At 46.3% G+C, this 20268-nt stretch overlaps 1 protein-coding gene across 1 annotated transcript; it reads right to left on the bottom strand.

Moving 5' to 3' along the window:
- Positions 1–5472: 5472 nt before the first annotated feature.
- Positions 5473–17322, bottom strand: LOC123345848 (C-type lectin domain family 2 member D6-like). Its single transcript, XM_044982908.1, has 5 exons — positions 17263–17322; positions 17107–17181; positions 16088–16153; positions 14816–14908; positions 5473–5684 (listed from the first exon to the last, which is right to left on the bottom strand). The coding sequence occupies exons 1-5, from the start codon at positions 17297–17299 to the stop codon at positions 5473–5475; spliced, it is 483 nt and encodes a 160-aa protein (XP_044838843.1). The 5' UTR covers positions 17300–17322.
- Between the last annotated feature and the right edge of the window lie 2946 nt (positions 17323–20268).

Genomic DNA, 20268 nt, shown 5'->3' with positions numbered 1-20268 from the left:
CTCCCAAAGCCATATCTGAACTAAGCATCTAAGATTACAAATTGTAATAGGAAGGAAATGTGTTAGATTATCTTTTGTTGTAGCTTGTGAATTTTCCCAATGCTAAGAGGGAGGTTTATCCCTGTTTTTTGTAACTTTAAAGTTTTGCCTAGAGGGGAGTCCTCTGTGTTATAAATCTTATCACCCTGTAAAATTACCTTCCATCCTGATTTTATAAGGGTGCTTCTTTCAATTTTTTCTTTATAATAAAGTTCTGCTTTTAAGAACCAGATTGGTTTTTAGTGTTCTAAAAACTGAAGTGCTGGTCTGTGCCCACTTTGGTAACCTATTTGGTTGGTATATTATTCTCAAGCCTCCCCAGGAACGGGGGCGGGGCGGAGGAAAAGGCTTGGGGGGGATATTTTGGGGAAACAGGAACTTGAAGTGGTCCTTTTCCTTCAATCTTTGTCTAACTCACTCAGTGGTGGCAGCCGTACTCATCCGAGGACAAGGAAGGATTTGTGCCTTAGGAAAGTTTTTAACCTAAGCTGGTAGAAATAAGCTTAGGGGGTCTTTCATGCGGGTCCCCACATCTGTACCCCAGAGTTCAGAGTGCGGAGGGAACCCTGACATGGCGGCAGAGTGGTAGGATCATTTTGAACCAGAAGCACAGACCTCCGGATATTAAATGGACTTTTTTTTCCTTTTGGTTGATTGAAAACCAGGGAGGTTTTGTTTTTTTTTAAAAGGACACTTTTTAAAAAAAAAAAAGTGAGAGCAGCTGGAGTTTTTTCTTTTTCCTTTGCCTCAGGACAGAGTATTTAAGTCTGCAAGGGAATTCACGAGCTACAACAAAAGATAATCTAACACATTTCCTTCCTATTACTTACAATTTGTAATCTTTGATGCTTAAAGATATGGCTTTGGGAGATGTATGGAGTTATTGTGCAGTAGAGTTAGTGAAGTGACCGTTGTAAAGATGGTTTTTCAGCCGGGATTTGGAGGGAGCAATGGGTGCAGAGGTAGGATGCTGCACAAGAGATGATGAATGTGTAAGTTCCAGTGGTGAGCTGGAGCAGGTTCCCACAGGTTCTCGAGAACCGGTTGCTAAAATTAGACCTCCGTGGAGAACCGGTTGTTAAAGGGCCAGGGGGTGGGCAAAGAACTCCGGTCCGCGGGCTGGACCATCCTGTTGCTCCCAGGATTCTCAGTTGGGGAGGCTGAGGCTCCCCTGACCCTTCCCCCGCTTTCCCCCAGCTGCAGCATGGCCAGACGCCGGCACCAGCTGGGCAGCTCAGCTGAGCTCCGGAGTCGTCCTGCTGCCACTTTTTGAATGGCCCAGCAAGCTGGGGGGGGGGGGGGGAGGGCTACTGCAAGCTCCAGGGCTGGCCAGAGGAGAGGGGAGTGGGCAAGTGGGGCAATTAGCCCAGGCCCTGCAGGGGCCTCCGGCCCCACGACGATCTCTCCCTGCCCCCCCACTCGCCCCCCTTAAATCAGAACTTTTTATAGGGAACCGGTTGTTAAGATTTTGGCAGCTCATCACTGCTAAGTTCTGCATCCACTGAAGAGGCTGCATTGACCCTTTAAGTGATCTTAGACATTGTGTCCCCTCCTGCAGCGCTTGGCTTCCTTCTAGAGCACTCATCCGGCCGCTTGCAGATGAAATGTCTTTCTGAGTAGCACCTGGAGCTGCTGACTCCATTTTCATCCAGGTAGGCGCACTGCCCTTCCCCTCTGACCTGAAACCTGCAATGAGAAACGGTGGGGGGTTATCAGATGCAGCCGGCTCCCGTTCCTGCTCACGTACGGAGAAGCGATGTGGTCCAGTGGTGTACGACACGGAGGAACTGGGTTCTCAACCAGGCTTTGCTACTAATCAACCCTGAGCTAGTCACTTCTAGCTGTAGATGTCACAGTGGACGCTGAGCACCTGAAAATCAGGCTCACAGAGAACAGGAAACAGAGATTGTGAAGTTTCTTGCAGGTCTTTCCAGTGTGTGAGGGGACATAGGCCTGGAAGGGAGCTCCTGGGTCACTGCGTCCAGCCCCCTGCTATGGCAGGCAACCCCGGCATATCGTCCTGTTCACAGACTTCTCAGGCTCTGTGTTCTATCTAGTTAGGTGGTTCGCCCTACAGCTCCTATGGAGCAACTGCTTCAGAACCTCCCTCCTCTGATGGGCAGAAACCTGCTAATTTCCAGCCCCAAATTTATTCCTGTGTGATCTTGTGTCAACATTGTCCTGTAGCTTCGGTAGCTCCTCTCCCGCCCAGGTGTCTACCCCCGAGGTATTTACAGAGAGCAATGAGATACCCTGTCCTCTTGCTAGGCTCAACCAGCCAAGCTCCTTATCAGAGGAGACTGAAGGGAGACTCTCCATTCATGTGAGCATCCTAGCTGTACTTCCCTGCACCTGTTCCAATCTGAGAGCATCTTTCTTGAATACAGGTGACCAGAACTGGACACCTTAGTGCAGCTAGACTGGAAATCAGGCAATACCTCAGGGTAAGCAAACCTCATAAGAACAGCCATGCTGGGTCAGACCAATGGTCCATCTAGCCCAGTATCCTGTCTGCCAACAGTGGCTGGTGCCAGATGCTTCAGAGGGAATGAACAGAACGGGGCAATTATCAAGTAATCCATCCCCTATTGGCCATTCCCAGCTTCGGTGCATCATGGGGGTGGGGAGAAACTGTGTGTACAGAGGTGGGTGACAAATGGAATTTCCATCCTGAGGTAAATTCTCATGTTTTGCGACAAAAAGTCAAAATATTTAAATTTCCCACAGAACGGAAATTCTATTCCCCTCTCTCCAAAAAATGATTTAGGTCGACCCAAAATAAAACATTTCCATTAGATAGACTGTGGGGCTGATGCCAGGCATCATGGGAATTGTAGTTCTTGGTTCTTCCACCCCTGTTCTCTCCTATAGGTCCTGATTCCCAGTTGGACTACATCTACAATTAACTTAGGTTTAAACAGAGAGTGGGAATGGTTGGGTCATTACACTAATTGAATCTATTTCCCCATGTTAAGTTCTCCTCACACCTTCTATGGGTCATCTCAATTATAACTTCAAAGGTTTTTTTCCCTCCTGCTGATGATTGCTCATCTCAATTGATTGGCCTCTTACAATTGGTATGGGTACTTCCACCTTTTCATGTTTTCTGTATGTATAAATATCTTCTGTGTTCCATTCTATGCATCCGAAGAAGTGAGCTGTAGCCCACGAAAGCTTATGCTGAAATAAATTTGTTAGTCTCTAAGGTGCAACAAGTACTCCTGTTCTTTTTACATCTCCCATGATGCACTTCAGTGTCTTCCTACCACCAAAATACCACAGAAGAACACACACGAGTGAGACACTGCAGTGCATCCTGGGAGATGTTGTCTGGTCAAAGACTGAGGCCAAATGGAACCAGAAGAACCAAGAACTACAATTCCCATGATGTGCTGCAGCAGCCCCACAGGCAAACCAAAATGAAAATATTTCAGTCTGAGTTCACTGAAAATAAACATTTGAGTCAATTTTTGCAATGGAAAAATCTCATCCAAAGTCACCTTTCCCTGCAGGAAATTTTCCATATTTTCCATAAGGGAAAACTTTGAGTAAGAATTTTTCCAACCAGTCCCACTGATGTCATCCACCATTAACCGAGTCGGGCTCTCTGTCCTCCTCTGGTGCCTACGCTATGGAAGAGGTCTACAGGTCTCCTACAGGTACAACCTCCCCAGAATTAGCCCTGTAGCTCAGGCAGTAGAGAATCAGGCTTTTAAGATCTTGAGGTCTCACTTCCAATCCTAGTTCTCCTCCCAGCCCAGGGTTTTGTTGCATTTCTCTGTGCCTAATATTGAGAAAGGGCATGAGGAAAAGGGACGCACAGGTTGTTGAATATGGTACCATTGGTCCACTTCCAGGGCTGGCCCTTGCCTTGTTCCCTCTGGAGGCCAATCCAGCGGTAAGGGACCCCTTTATAGCGCAGCAAGAAATCCTGTGGATAAGAACACACACATTATATCCTTAGCTGTATTACAGCCGCCTTCACAGGGATCAGGGCCCCCACGCGGTAAGTGCTGCACACACAGAAAGCTGGTCCCTCACCCAAAGAGCTGCCAGTCAAACTGCACAGGGCAAAGGGGTTCGTCCAAAATGATTCTTTTCCCCCCACAGGAAAATTTATTTAAAAAAAAAACCCAAATACTTCCCCCTCTGCCCCATTTCATAACTGGGGGGTTGCCTCCCATTTTCTTACAGTTTCCCAACTTTGGGGAATCACAGAACACAGGGCTGGAAGGGACCTCAAGAGATGATCATCCAGCCCCCTGTGCACAGGCAGGACAAAATAAACCTAAACCATCCCTGACAGGTGTTTGTCCAACCTCCTCTTTAAAACCTCCAATTACACAGATTCCCCATCCCCCCTTGCAAGCCTGTTCCAGAGCTTAACTATTGTGAGAGTTACAAAGTTTTTCCTAACATTGAACCTACATCTCCCTTGCTGCAAATTAAGCCCATTACTGCTTGTCCAGCCTTCAGTGGACACGGAGAACAACTGATCAGTGTCCTCTTTATAAAAGCCCTTAACATACTGAAAGACTGTTATCAGGTCCCCGCTCAGTCTTCTTTTCTCAAGACTAAACACACCCAGTTTTTTAAACCTTTACTCATAAGTCAGGTCCTCTCAAACTTTGATCACTTTTGTTGCTCTCTCTGGACTCTCTCCAAATTGTCTACGTCTTTCCTTAAGTGAGACACCCAGAACTGGGCACAGCATCCAGCTGAGACCTCACCAGTGCCAAGTAGAGCGGGACAATCACCTTCCAAGTCTTATGTACATCACTCCTGTTCATACACCCCAGGATGAGATTAGCCTTTTTCTCAGCTGCATCACATTGTCAACTAATATTTAATTTGTGGTCCACTGTAACCCCCAGACCCTTTTCAGCAGCACTACTGCCTAGCCAGATATTCCTTATTTTGCCTTCATGCATTTGATTTTTCCTTCCTACGTGAAATTTGCACTTGTCTTTATTACTGGTTAAATTACATAGATATAGATAGATAAAAATGAGGCATATACTGTTGAGATGAAAATACTCCTTTATTTTTCAGAGGCTGGCAAAAGTTTGGGAAATAGTTGTTGTTTTTTTCCTTTAAAAGACGCGTTTCCACACCTCTTTCCCACACTTTTTTACTTTTCCTACCTTTTTCCAGGATAAAACAATGTGGAAAAAGGGAGGGAACCCAAAATTTTGAAAAATGAGGTTTTGGAGTTTAAAAGAATCCCAAACGGAAATGACATTTGAAGTTAAAAATTAAATGAAAAATGTTGGGGGGGGGGGCGGAAATCAACTTTTTTCTATTAAAAAATGTCAAATCCTGTCCCTGAATTTCCATTTTTCAACCAGCTCTGCAGGGGATTCAGTTCCTTGAATCTAGGAGCTGCCTTAGGCCTCCGTGGGGTGCCAGGCTCTGGCATGTCCCTAGCTGTGGTTATGAAGGTTCGTGTCTCTTCCTTACCAGCTCCGGCACGGAATCAATGGAAGCCAGGGAGGCGTTGAGGGAAGAGCAGTGGCTCTGGCTGTTGTTCCAGTGATCTTCAGTCTCTGAGAAGTAGTAGCATTTCCCTTGGTATCCCACCCAGCCATCCGGGCACGCAGCAGTGACGTGGGGTGGGCTGCGTGGGCAGCGGGGAGGCTTCCTGGCTGAAAATAAGCAAGTGGCACAGTGGTGAGAGATGGTCCTATCCCGGGTGTCTGTCTCTGCATGCGAATCCCGGCCAGAGAGGGCACTAAGACGCACACGTCTTGGGCCTGGGTTGTCATTTTGCTTAGATCCCAAGACCAGAAGGGACCACTGTGATCATTTTGTCTGACCTCCTGCATCACACAGGTCTTAGAACTGCCCCCAAATAATCCCTCGAGCGGAGCTTTTACATCATCATCCCATCGTGATTTAAAAACTGTCAGTGATGGAGACTCCACCGCACCCCTTGGTAAATCGTTCCGAGGGTGACTAACGCTCACTGTTAACAGCTGCTGCCTTATCCCCAGTCTGAGTTTGTCCAGCTTCAATGTCCTCTACGTTGGTGGGTCCTGCGCTTATTGGCGGATTTGCTCGCCTCACAGATTCACCCTGTGGGTCAGGAAATAGCCCAGAAACCTTCCCCTCTGGTAGAAGCCCCAGTCCAAGTTAATTCCTCCTGTGTTTGATCAGGAGTTGGGAGGATTGGGGGGGACCCAGGCCCACCCTCTACTTCGGGTTCCAGCTGTGAAAGCTATTCGGTAGCCCCCCCCCCCGCCTTAATAGTTTTGCAAACGGCCAGTAGGTGGAGGCATAAGCCTCCAAAAGGCCTCACGTACACAGTACCTTGAACTTTGTAACTAATCTTTTTTTTGCTGCCAGAGGCAGAAAAAGATCCTGCTTTAAGCCAGTTTTTCCTTACCAGATAACGGTGTTATGGGGTTTAGTGACCACCAATGAAGTGTTAACACGGCATGGTCTTTGTCTGAAAGTGTATAAAAAGCTTGTGAAACTTGTGTGCAGTAGAGTTTTCTGTATCTACTACAGAGCTCTCCTTTCTTCTGCAGAATAAAGCATTTTTCCTTATCCCTGTCAGGCTGTTATTGGCTCTCAGCTAGGCAGACCCGATATTTCGGTAACAGTTTTTGGCGACCCAGATGGGACTCTCCTAGCTCGGACATTGGACTCCAGACGGCTGCGGCGAACTGGGAACGGTGCCAACGGGGTGCTTAGCCCCTCTTTCTCTGCTTCACCGCGGCCCCTGGGGTTCGTGTTCCGATAAGGTGAGCCCTAATAGGATAAGGAAACACTATCTGGTTTTGTTCTGTTCTGTTTAACCGGTTACTGTTTTTCTGCTCTGTTCATTTGGGCGTTAGATGTGTGGGCGGAAGTAAACTTCTTGTTCGTAATTCCTCAGAGTGGAAGCCATGTGTGCGATGAAGCTCTGAGGTTGTATTGAGATCCTTCTGTCCCGCCCCCTGTAACGGACAGTGTAATAGAAGTAGAAAAACCTGGATTAGACTGTAATTCCCACTGATCTCTGAGTAATTCTCTTTTCAGGTTGAATGTCAGCAGACAGATGGGTGGGTCTCTGGAAAAAACCCCTAAGGATAGCCCTTTAGATTATATGTTAAGTAAATGGCCTTTACCCGGTGTTCAGAAAGGTATATCAAGGAAGCGCTTTGTACAACTTTGCACCCAGGATTGGCCAACCCTGGGGACTGCATGGCCCGAATTTGGCTCCTTTGATATTCTGACTTATTTAACTCCTTTGCACCTGATATTAGAGAATCAAGCGCCTGGTCAAATGGACTATTGGTTTTTGTGGGACGATGAGGCTCATCGTCGTTTAAAGAAGATAAAAATCCAGAACCCCCTATTCCTGAAAGCTTCTGCCCCAAGTGAAGCCGATTGTTGGGAAGATACCCCCCCCCCCATGTATTGTCCTAGCGGCCACCCTCGGCAGCAATATCACAGGCTGTGACGGATCAGGTTTCCTTGTCTACGGGGCCCAAAACAGTGATTCCCCCACTGAAGACTGAGGCAACCACAATTCAAGTTAATGAACCCACTAGTGGAACGACGGGTAGTGGGTACACTTCTGTTCTGTCTACCGCCATTAGTCCATCTCGTACGAGACAGGGAGTAGTCTATGGGGAGGATGCAGTTAAAATCCAGGCACCCCTTCGGACCATCCCGGTACCCACTACAGATGGGGAGGTTGTAGACCGTTATGTACATGTCCCTTTTACTACAGCAGATCTTATGAACTGGCAAAACACTACACCTCGCCTCAGAGACGACCCGGACGTCATTCACAGGCAATTCCGTGCTATTTTTCAGTCTCATAATCCTGATTGGCAAGACGTGGGCCAACTTTTAGATAGCCTACTGCGCACGGAGGAGAAAGAGCGGGTCCTCAGGGGGGCTCGGGAGGCAGCGGAGGCTGCCGGTCACGGGCGTGATTTGATAGCTCTCACTAACCCTCCCCAATGGAATCCGAATAATTCAACCCACCAGGCAAACTTAAAGAAATTCCTAACCCATGTTTTGACAGGTATAAAACAAGCAGGAGAAAGAACTCTAGATTGGTCAAAAGTCCATAATACTGTGCAAGGGAAAGAAGAACACCCTTCTGACTTTTATGAGAGACTTTGTAAAGCATTTTGTACTTTTACTAATATAGACCCCAAGGCTGCGGACATACAGTCCATGGTCAGGCTTATTTTTCATCTCTCAGTCAGCTCCGGACATTAAGAAGTGGTTGCAGCAGCTCGAAGGCACTGAGGAAAAATCCCTGGAGGAACTGGTAAGCGTAGCCACCCATGTGTATCACACAAGAGATAAAATTCAAGAGACCAAACAGGTGAGAATGCTAGCAGCCCTTGTGAACGCAGGGAGCGAAACACAAGGAGGGAGGTGGGGACCCCCCAAGTGGCAACCGAAGGCAGATCGGGGGGAGGGCCCCCAAGCCGTGCAAATGATGTATGCCATTACTGTAAGCAACTTGGTCACTGGAGGAGAGAGTGCCCAAACCGACGTACCGGACAACAGCCCTGACCTCGATATCAGATGGAAGTAGAAAGAACAGACGCTGTCAATAATGCGGAATGACGGCGACCCAGGGGTCCACTTGTTACCTACTCAAATGACTTTACCACTTATGTTTGTTCCTCCACAGACCCCCAGGTCCGTTTAACTCTGGGAGGAACCGCTTATTCTTGTCTTTTGGACTCGGGGGCTGCCCTTTCCACTGTTGTTGCCAAGCCAAAGGAAGGAAACCTCACAGATAAAATCATTCCGGTAATGGGTATAGGCGGAAAGCCATTTGAGTGTTCTGTATTGCAGGAGGCTGCTGTAGAAATCTCTGGTGTCTCAGCCTCTCATGCATTTTCGTTAGCTCCTGACAGCCCAGTTAATCTTCTAGGCAGAGACTTGCTGTGTAAATTACGTGCTCAGATTTTCTTTTCAGCTGATAAAATCATTCTTCGGTTGCCTCAAAATCAACTCCCCCAGCTATGTGCCACATTAACCCAGGCTACCGAGGACCCGATCCTGCCTGTGAGCCCGATGAACCTGCCTGAATGACTCAGACGAGAGGTACACGCCTCTCTATGGGGCACTTCCAAAACAAACCTTGGCACTCTCCGGACAGAGCCTGTGCAAATAACCCTGAAGCCAGACATTGACATTCCTCGAATCAGACAATATCCCATCCTCCAAAAAGCTCTGCTTGGCCTCCAGAATCTTATCAACACATTCCTATGGTTGGGAGTGCTTATTCATACTTCATCCCCTTTCAACACCCCCATTCTGCCTGTTAGAAAACCTGACCTGGATCCAGAAGGAAAACCAGTATACAGATTTGTGCAGGTCTTGCGTGCAGTGAATAAAGTTGTTCAGGCTAGACACAATGTGATACCTAATCCTCACACAATTCTGACTGCCATTCCAGCAGAGACCGGGAGAGCAGCATAACTGACCTGGACTCGGCTACCACAGGGATATGTTCGAGTGCGAGAGCGTAACACTTGGATTAATTACACCCAAGTCAAGCTAGCCCCTAGGCCGGGGCCAGAAGCAGACGACTCCAGACCTCGAGGGAGCCCTGCCAGCTCTTCCCACCGCGACCCGGAAGAGCCTGAAGCAGACAATACCTGGAAGGCTGAGCCTCTCGAGGGACTAAAGCTCCTGTTCGGACAGAATAAGCCCTGCGACTTTTACTGACTATGGATTTCTGGGTGGTGAGACAATGGTTGCTTGCTTTTAGTTTGCCCTTTGTACATGCCAACCCCCACCCAGCCGTTGAATCCTTGCAGTGGCTGATCCAGAAGTGGCTTTGCAAAATAGCCGTGTTTTAGATGCTATGAATGCTGAAATAGGGGGGGCTTGTGCTTGCATTGGAGAAATATGTTGCTTTTATGTTAATCACTCTGGCTTAATTGAAAAGGATTTATAAAATATTAAGAATGCTGCTGTTGTATTTCATGCTGTATCTCTTGATCACACCTTTAGTTTTGAGGACCTCCTCCCAGACCTTGGGTCTTGGTTCACTGACCTTTTCCGTACAATTGTTAAAGGGATTGTTTTCTGTCTATTCTTCCTATGTGTTAGTTGGATAATGATTCAATGTGCAAAATGTCTGTGTAATACTGTAACCAAAAGCTCTGCTGTCTGTAAGACAACCCAATACCTCTCTCTTCAGCTTGATCGTAAGTTATGTAACGGGCCTGACAATCTGAGCTGGGGGGGGGGCCGGGAAACCTCACCCGGCCCGGACACGGAAAGGATTGACAGATTGATAGCTCAGACTGTCAGGCCCGAAGGGGGAATTGTGAAAGCTATTCGGTAGCGCCCCCCGCCCCCATTAATAGTTTTGCAAACGGCCAGTAGGTGGAGGCAGAAGCCTCCAAAAGGCCTCACGTACACAGTACCTTGAACTTTGTAACTAATCTTTTTTTGCTGCCAGAGGCAGAAAAAGATCCTGCTTTAAGCCAGTTTTTCCTTACCAGATAACGGTGTTATGGGGTTTAGTGACCATCAATGAAGTGTTAACACGGCATGGTCTTTGTCTGAAAGTGTATAAAAAGCTTGTGAAACTTGTGTTCAGTAGAGTTTTCTATATCTACTACAGAGCTCTCCTTTCTTCTGCAGAATAAAGTATTTTTCCTTATCCCTGTCAGGCTGTTATTGGCTCTCAGCTAGGCAGACCGGATATTTCGGTAACACAGCCCAGGGCCCTGTGGATTGCAGCTGTCTATAGTACCTCCTGGAACAGCTGCATGACAGCTACACCTCCCTGGGCTACTTCCCCATGGCCTCCTCCAAACACCTTCTTTAGCCTCACCACTGGACCTTCCTCCTGGTATCTGATAACGCTTGTACTTCTCAGTCCTCCAGCAGTATGCCTGCTCACTCTCAGCTTCTTGCACATCTCTTGCTCCCAGTTAGTTGCTTGCACGCACTTCCTCTCCTCTGGCCTGACTGGAGTGAGCCCTTTTATAGCATCAGAGGGGCCTTAATTAGAATCATGTGCTTAAATGCCTCACCTGACTCGTAGCAGGTTAATTGGAGTCAGGTGTTCTCATTAGCCTGGAGCAGCCCCTGCTTTGGTCACTCAGGGAACAGAAAACTGCTTATTCAGTGGCCAGTATATCTGCCTTCTGCTACTCGGCTGTTCCCAACTGGCCTGGGTCTGTCACAGTAGTTATAGACTGGGTGTGAGGTTGCACTCCATATCAGTGTAAATATAATGTAACTGGAATATGCTTTATGTAAAAGGTCTCTTGTAAGATATCATTACAAAGCTTATCATAGAATTCAAGATCAGAAGGGACCATTATGATCATCTAGTCTGCAAGATGCAGGCCACATAAGCCGATCCACCCACTCCTGAAATAATTCTCTCCCTTGACTCTGCTGTTGAATGCTCCAAATCATGATTTAAAGACTTCTAGTAGCAGATAATCCACCAGCAAGCGACCCCTGCCCCATGCTTCGGAGGAAGGCGAAAAACCTCCAGGGCCACTGCCAATCTACCCTGGAGGAAAATTCCTTCCCGACCCCAAATATGGCGGTCAGCTGAACCCCGAGCATGCGGGCAAGACTCTCCAGCCAGACCCTCTGGAAAAAGGCTAACAATATCCTATCATTGACCCTTTGTACTAATTACCATTGTGGCATGTTATTGACCTATTGACTAAACCCTTTATCCTATCATACCATCCCCTCCATAAACTTATCTAGCTTAATCTTAAAGTCATGGAGGTCCTTCGCCCCCACTGTTTCCCTCGGTAGGCTGTTCCAGAATTGCACTCCTCTGATGGTTAGAAACCTTCGTCTAATTTCAAGCCTAAATTTCCTGACTGACAATTTATATCCGTTTGTCCTCGTGTCCACATTAGCACTGAGCTGAAATAATTCCTCTCCTTCCCTGGTATTTATCCCTCTGATATATTTAAAGAGAGCAATCATATCTCCTCTTATCCTTCTTTTGGTTAAGGAAAACAAACCGAGCTCCTCAAGTCTCCTTTCATACGACAGGCTTTCCATTCCTCGGATCATTCTAGTGGCCCTTCTTTGTACCCATTCCAGTTTGAATTCATCCTTCTTAAACATGGGAGATCAAAACTGCACACAATACTCCAAATGAGGTCTTACCAACGCCTTATATAACGGGACTAGCACCTCCTTATCTCTACTAGAAATACCTTGCCTAATGCATCCCAAGACCGCATTAGCTTTTTTAGCGGCCACATCACATTGCCTACTCATAGTCATCCTACGATCAACCAGGACTCCTAGGTCCTTCTCCTCCTCTGTTACTTCCAACTGGTGCATCCCAGCTTATAACTAAAATTCTTGTTAGTCATCCCTAAATGCATAACCTTACACTTTTCACTATTGTATTTCATCCTGTTACTAATACTCCAGTTTACAAGGTCATCCAAATCTCCCTGGAGGATATCCCGATCCTTTTCCGAATTGGCAATACCTCCCAACTTTGTGTCATCCGCAAACTTTATCAGCCCACTCCTACTTTTGGTTCCGAGGTCAGCGATAAATAGATTGAATAAAATCGGACCCAAAACCGAATACTACTGCGTGTGGTTATCCTAGTTGTATGCATGTATCATTAGTGTATCTAAAACTAGAAATATGAAGTATTACTCTGAAGTCCTATTGTGATTATGCAAAGTGTGGGCCATTAATGGTGGCTTGGAATCTTGATGGCTCCCATTAACCAGGACAATTAGTTTTGGATGACTCTGTTTACTTGCAAGCCTCCACTGCATACGTACTGGCCAGTCCTGGAGGAATGGAGGGGGGGCTCACAGGACATGTGACCATGTCACCTGGTACTGGAATCCATCTTAAACCTGGTGCTTTCCATTTAGAAGGAGGGGTGGGTACCCAGCGAGACAAAGGATTCCCACCTTGTGCCAAAGCTATAAAAGGGGGTGGAACAGAACAAAGGGAACCCAGTCATGTGGAATCCCCTGCTTTTCATCTAAGATGTCTGCTGCAACTAACAAGGATTGTACCAGGGAAAGGATCGGGCCCAGACTAGGAAGGAGTCTAGTCAGTGAAAGAAGCTTATTGGAACATCTGAGGGTGAGATTTACCTGTATTCAGTTTCTTAATATATTAGGCTTAGACTTGCGTATTTTGTTTTATTTTGCTTGGTAACTTTACTTTGTTTTGTATATTATTACTTGAAACAACTTAAATCCTACTTTATACTTAATAAAATCACTTTTGTTTATTAATTAACCCAGAATAAATTATTAATACCTGGGGGAGCAAACAGCTGTGCATCTCTCTCTATCGGTATTACAGAGGGTGGACAATTGATAAGTTTACCCTGTATAAGCTTTATACAGAGTAAAACAGATTTATTTGGGGTTCAGATCCCATTGGGAGCTGAGTGCTGGAGACAGGAGCACTTGCTAAGCCGTTTTTGGTTAAAGTCTGAATCTGTGGGAGCGTGGACCAGACCTGGGTCTGAGTTGCAGCAGGTTAGCATGTCTGGCTCAACAAGGCAGGGTTCTGGAGGCCCAAGCTGGCAGGGGAAACGGGCTCCGAGGTAATTCCAGCACATCAGGTGACAGTCCCAAGGGGAGTCTCTGTGACCAAACCAGTAACCCTGGGATCAAGTCACCCTTTAACCTTCTCTTGTAAAGAGACGGAGCTCTTTGAGTCCATCACTATAAAGCAGGTTTTAATCCTTCTTGTGGCTCAACTCTGACCCCTCTTTAATTTATCAACATCCTTTTTGAATTGTGGGCACCAGAACTGGACACAAGATTCCAGCAGTGGTTGCACAAGGGCCAAATCCAGAGGTAAGATAACCTCTCGGCTCCTACTCGAGATCCCCCTGGTTATAAATCCCAGGGTCGCATTAGAGCCTTTGGCCACAGCATCCTGAATTGAGGAGAAAAGTCAAACATTTTTATGAACTGAAAAGCTAGAAACAATTTCAATTTGGCTCAATGGAAACTTTTACCAGCCATGTGATTTCCCAATGCACAGACACATTAACTATGGGCAGAAATGCTGGCACATGCTCTGTAGCAAAACAGAGCGTGTGGATGTCTGGCACATGTTGAAGAGATGCTGGCTTTGCGCTTCCTGTATTCCGGGGCCCTGACCTTCCCCAGTGTGAATTAAAGCAGCCTCAGGGTTACTCTAACTTACCCTCTGCTTCTCAGTCCGCCTGGGAAGCACAGAAGAGCTGTAATGCAGCATGCTTTGGCCACAACCCCAACCCATCCCCTACACTCTGGGTGCAGAGCCCATACACCAGCCGGGATCAGGGAAGTGAATCCTCTGCCTGAGACTCCAGTTGCAGTGACACACAGTACTGTGGATGAGGGAGGAGGAACAATGATAAATGGATTGGAAACAATTTTAGAGACCCGCTGTGAGCTGTGGCCACACGGTGGCACCCAAACCTATGACAATTTAAGGTGAGACTGGGCGTTGGATAACACAGGGAGTGGGAGGCAGGGAGACCCAGCCACTGCATCCCTACACCGCTACCCAGGCCTGGGATCTAGTGGGGCTGCTTCCGAGGGGGCAGGGAATGGGGTTAGGCCCTTCCTCTTTGGAGGAAAGGGTCTGGAGAGAGATTTCCCCTCTGAAAAGGGGAATGTGCTTCAACGGAGGAGTCAGACCAGGGCAAAGACGGGGTGAGAAGTGGCCGTGGGACACACAAGTGGGCACCGTGACCTTGGGGCTAGGACAAGCAGCCAATGAAGAATCAGTGACAAGGAATGAGAATCAGCCGGGTTAGTAATGACCCTTCACTCACCCGCCAGTGCAATTACGGTGATGATCAAAGCTGTGATGACGACAGTAACGGTAATTGGGATCCATTTATCTTTAATGCATTTTAGGCTGAAATCTGCAAAATAAAAAAGAATGAAAGGAGACGAAGGCGTTTCAATAGCAAATGCTGCCAGAGTGTGAAAATGGTCATGTTTTGCTAAGTGCTTCCACGAGTGGATAAATCTCGTTGGTGATGATGATGATCCAGGGCATGGAACAGCTTCCACACGAGGAGAGACGACAAAGATTAGGGCCGTTCTGCTTAGAGAAGAGACGACTAAGGGTGGGTAGGACAGAGGTCTGTAAAACAATGAACGGTGTGGAACAAGTGAACAGAGAAGTGTTATTTACCCGTCCCACAACACAAACACCAGGGGTCACTGGATGAAATTAGCAGGAAGCAGGGTTAACACAAACAAGAGGAAATACTTTTTCACACAGCGCATAGTCCACCTGCCACGGGATGTGGTGATGGCCAAAAATAACTAGGCTCCAAACCAGAATGCGCTAAGTTCCTGGAGGACAGGTCCATCGATGGCCATTAGCCAAGGTGGGCAGGGACACGACCCCTGCTCCTCTGACTGCCAGGAGCCAAGGCAGGGGTGGATCGCTCAGTAATTCCCCTGCCCTGTCCCCTCCCCGAAGCTCTGCTAGTGGCCACTGTAGCAGAAGGGAGACTGGGCTACACTGACCCTGCTCTGACCCGGTGTGGCAGCTCTTACGTTTACAACTTTCCCAAACAACTTAAAAATGTATTTTCAATAAAAATGTCACCAAAAGAGCAACGAAAAGCAAGAAACCTTTATTTCCACCAAAAATGAAAAAGCCAAAACTGACAATTCTGGGTGAAAAAAATTGGTCACTGAGCTCCCTTCACCGGCTTTGAAGGACCTTCTCCAGATTGCTAGATCAGGGACCTTGCCGCCATGAGCTGGTTGATTGGGAGAGAGATTTTCATGGTTGCCCAGAGTTACTGGGGCTAATTTACTTGCCTTTAGAAAGGGAGTAAACAGTAGAAATTGAACTCCTGATTTCTGGATTTAAAGGCACAAGCCATTATCACTTGAACTAAAGGAAAAGCACCTTAAGGGACTGTCTCTCATTCTGTGTCTGTGCAGCACCCGGCACAACGAGGCCCTGATCTCAGCTGGGGCAGGGACGGTCTCTCTCTGCGTCTGTGCAGCACACAATGGGGCTCAGCTGCTGTCTCTAGGTGTTACTGTATTATACCTAATAAATAATATAAATTAGGTACCGACTTCTCTTCTCCTTTCTGCTACTGGTCCGTGATCCGGCAGAAATGAGACATTCACCCCTCCACCTACCAGAAAGCAAAAGAAACTGTTGTTTAAGGTCAGATCATACAGTCCCCTCAATGCAGGGCCCAGTGCTGTGTACAAAGCACAGTCCTTTTGAATGTGTCCGTCACTGCTTCCCTTCCCCCCATGCATCCCAAAGTGACTGGCAGTTTCCAGATCTTCCTATCCCCACCCCACAGAGCCCGCCCCTGGCCTGGTTGAGGGGCTCCAAGCGGATTAGAGAGCACGGCAACGCATTTGACAAATTGTGTGCCATGTCCCCCTCTAGTGGCTGGTAAGAGGATACTTTCTCTGCCAATATTTTTGTTAGCATAACAACTCTGGCACTTTGTGTTCTCCATAGCAATCTCTAATCCCTCTTGGAATTCTGCTAAGTTCTTGGCCTTAACATCATCGGTTGATGTCACCTAGCAGCAAGTTTCACCATCTAGTTACCCAGCGTGTGAAAAATTGTTTCCGCTGATCAGTTTTGAAGTTCCCACCTTTCCGTTCCATTGACTGTCCCCTTTGTGCTTGGGCTAGACACGGATCTACCTTCTCTATCCCATCCATTATCCTGTCCCTTGTACCCATCTCCTCTCCAAGGTAACAATCTCCGTCTTGTCAAGCTCTCTTCACAGGAGAGTTTTCCCAGGCCCTTGATCCTTCTCGTCACCTCTCTCGGAACCCCTCTAGTTCTACAATATCCTTTCCGAGAGGGGGCGCATACAGTATTCCAGATTTTCAGCCTTTCACTCCACCAGTTCTCCTGTTGGCCAGAGAGTCCTTCAGGGTAGAAAACACCCAAATTGCTAACATAAAAAACAAGCATGAACCAAAGAGCAACAAAAACTCCTTGTTTCCTGTCTTTATCCCTCATAAAGAGGAGAGAGCAACCCACCCACTGTATTTTTGTCCCTGTGCCAAGCACACTGCAGGTTCCCTTTTAGTTAAGACTAAAGTATTTAGTATTTACTGGTATCGCTTGCCTCTTCAGCACTCTCTTCTGCCATTTTCTGGACAATCAGCACAGAGACTGCTGTGTCTCCACCTACCAGGAAGGAACAGAAATGGTCACTCAGGGTGGGTTATTTTAATTATGCACTTCTCCTTTAAAGCCGTCAGAACGTACCATGTGCCAAATGCAACAGTCCCCACTCCTCCTTCATAGATTTTAAGGCCTGAAATAGGACCGTCGATTAATCTCAGTTAACTCACGTGATTAACTAAAGAAAAATTAATCATGATTAAAAAACTTTCATGATTAATTGCGCTGTTAAATAATAGAAACAAAATATTTAATAAATGTCAATTGGTAATGTTTTTCTATATATGAAAATATATTTTTTATTACAACACAGAATACAAAGTGTACAATGATTACATTATTATTTTTTATTACAAATAATTGCACGGTAAAAATGATAAACAAAAGAAATGGTATTTTTCAATTCACCTCATGCAAGTACTGTAGTGCAATCTCTTTATCGTGAAAGTTTAACTTACAAACGTAGATTTTTTTTGTTACGTAACGGCACTCAAAAATAAAACAAATGTAAAACTTTAGAGCTTACAAGTCCACTCAGTACTACTTTTTGTTCAGCCAATCGCTAAGACAAACAAGTTTGTTTACATTTACGGGAGATAATCATAGAAGATTAGGGTTGGAAGAGACCTCAGGAGGTCATCTAGTCCAATCCCCTCTCAAAGCAGGACCAACCCCAACTAAATCATTCCAGCCAGATGTGGCCTCACCAGTGCCGAATAGAGGGGAATAATCATTTCCCCCTGATCTGCTGGCAATGCTCCTACTAATGCAGCCCAATATGCTGTTAGTTTTCTTGGTAACAAGAGCACACTGCTGACTCATATCCAGCTTCTCATCCACTGTAATCCCCAGGTCCTTTTCTGCTGCCTGCTTCTTATTTGCAGCGTCACCTGAAAGGGTACGTCCAGACTACCCGCCGTATCGGTAGGTAGCAATCGATCCCTGAACGCGCTCCCCATCGACTCCGGAACTCCACAGGAGTGAGCGGCGGTAGCAGAGTCGATAGGGGAGCCGCGGACATCGATCCCGCACCATGAGGACCTGAGGTAAATCTATCTAAGATACGCAACTTCAGCTACATGAATAGCGAGCTGAAGTCGAAGTATCTTAGATTGATACCCCCCCTCCCCCAGTGTAGACCAGGCCAAAGTGAGAACAGGCGTCTGTATGGTACTTTTGTAGCTGTCCTTGCAAGGTATTTATGTGCAAGATATGCTAAACATTCGTATGTCCCTTCATGCTTCGGCCACCATTCCAGAGGACATGTCTCCTTTTCTGTTTTACCTGCATTCTGCCATATATTTCATGCTATAGCAGTCTCGGATGACAATCCAGCACATGTTCGTTTTAAGAACACTTTCACAGAAGATTTGACAAAAACACAAAAAAAATACCAGTGAGAGATTTTTCGAGACAGATACAGCACTCAACCCAAGGTTTAAGAATCTGAAGTGCCGTCCAAAATCTGAGAGGGACGAGGGGTGGAACATGCTTTCAGAAGCCTTAAAAGAGCAACACTCAGATGCGGAAACTACAGAACTCGATCAAAAAAGAAAATCAACCTTCTGCGGTGGCATCCAATTCAGATGATGAAAATGAACATGCGTCAGTCTGCTCTCCTTTGGATCGTTACCAAGCAGAATCCGTCAGAGTGGTTGAAGCATGAAGGGACATATGAATCTTTAATGCATGTGGCACCTAAATATCTTGTGAACCCAGCTACAACCATGCCATGCAAACTCCTGTTTGCATTTTCAGGTGACATTGTAAAGAAGAAATGGGCAACAGGTCTTCAAGTCACCAGGGCCTGATTAAATGCATCCTAGAATACTCCAGGAACTGATTGAGGAGATATCTGAGCCATTAGCAATTATCTTTGAAAAGTCATGGAAGTTTCTGGAATACAGTGCCCATCGATAAAAAAAAGGAACTAAGGACAATCTGGGGTCTTACAGACCAGTCATCTTAACTTCTGTACCCAGAAAGATAATGAAGCAAATAATTAAGCAATCAATTTGCAAACACCTAGAAGATAAGGAGGTGATAAATAACAGTCAGCATGAATTTGTCAAGTACAAATCGTGTCAAACGAACCCGATAGCTTTCTTTGACAGGGTAGCAAGCCTTGTGGATGGGGGGGAAGTGGTAGATGTGGTATATCTTGACTTTAGTAAGGCTTTTGATACTGTCTTGCATGACCTTCTCATAAACAAACTAGGGAAATACAACCTAGATGGAGCTACTATAAGGTGGGTGTATAACTGGTTGCAAAATTGTTCCCAGAGTGCAGTTATCAGTGGTTCACAGTCATGCTGAAAAGGTATGACGAGTGGGACCCTGCAGGGATCTGTTCTGGGTCCGGTTCTGATCAATATCTTCATCCATGATTTAGATAATGGCATAGAGAGGACACTTATAAAGGTTGCAGACGATACCAAGCTGGGAGGGGTTGCAAGTGCTTTGGAGGACAGGATAAGAATTCAAAATGATCTGGACAAACTGGAGAAATAGTCTGAGGAAAATAGGATGAAGTTTAATAAGGACAAAAGCAAAGTCCTCCACTTAGGAAGGAACAATCAGTTGCACACATACAAAATGGGAAATGACTGCTCAGGAAGGAGAACTGCGGAAAAGGATCTGGGGGTCACAGTGGATCACAAGCTAAATATGAGTCAGTGTAACACTGTTGCAAAAAAAGCAAACATCATTCTGAGATGTATTAGCAGGAGTGTTGTAAGCAAGACATAAGTAATTCTTCCGCTCTACTCCGCAGTGATTAGGCCTCAACTGGAGTACTGTGTCCAGTTCTGGGCGCCACAGTTCAGGAAGGATGTGAACAAATTGGAGAAAGTTCAGAGAAGAGTAACAAAAATGATGAAAGGTCTAGAAAACATGATCTATGAGGGAAGATTGAAAGAACTGGGTTTGTTTAGTCTGGAGAAGAGAAGACAGAGGGGACAATTTTCAAGTACATAAAAGGTTGTTACAAGGAGGAGGGAGAAAAATGTTTTTTTCTTAACCTCTGAGGATAGGACAAGAAGCAATGGGCTTAAATTGCAGCAAGGGCCTTTTAGGTTGGACATTAAGAAA

The sequence above is a fragment of the Mauremys mutica genome, chromosome 12 (assembly GCF_020497125.1).
Source record: "Mauremys mutica isolate MM-2020 ecotype Southern chromosome 12, ASM2049712v1, whole genome shotgun sequence".
NCBI lineage: Eukaryota > Metazoa > Chordata > Testudines > Geoemydidae > Mauremys > Mauremys mutica.
The sequence above is the reverse complement of the archived record's forward strand: the minus strand, read 5'-3'. Positions and strand labels throughout refer to the sequence as shown.

Excerpts from the sequence above, each read along its gene's own strand:
- LOC123345848 (XM_044982908.1), bottom strand. The coding sequence starts at position 17,299 with ATGAAGGAGGAGTGGGGACTGTTGCATTTGGCACATG. Across the intron at positions 17,182-17,262 it reads ACTGTTGCATTTGGCACATG|GTGGAGACACAGCAGTCTCT; the intron begins GTACGTTCTGAC and ends CCTTCCTGGTAG. Across the intron at positions 16,154-17,106 it reads TGAAGAGGCAAGCGATACCA|GTGGAGGGGTGAATGTCTCA; the intron begins GTAAATACTAAA and ends GCTTTCTGGTAG.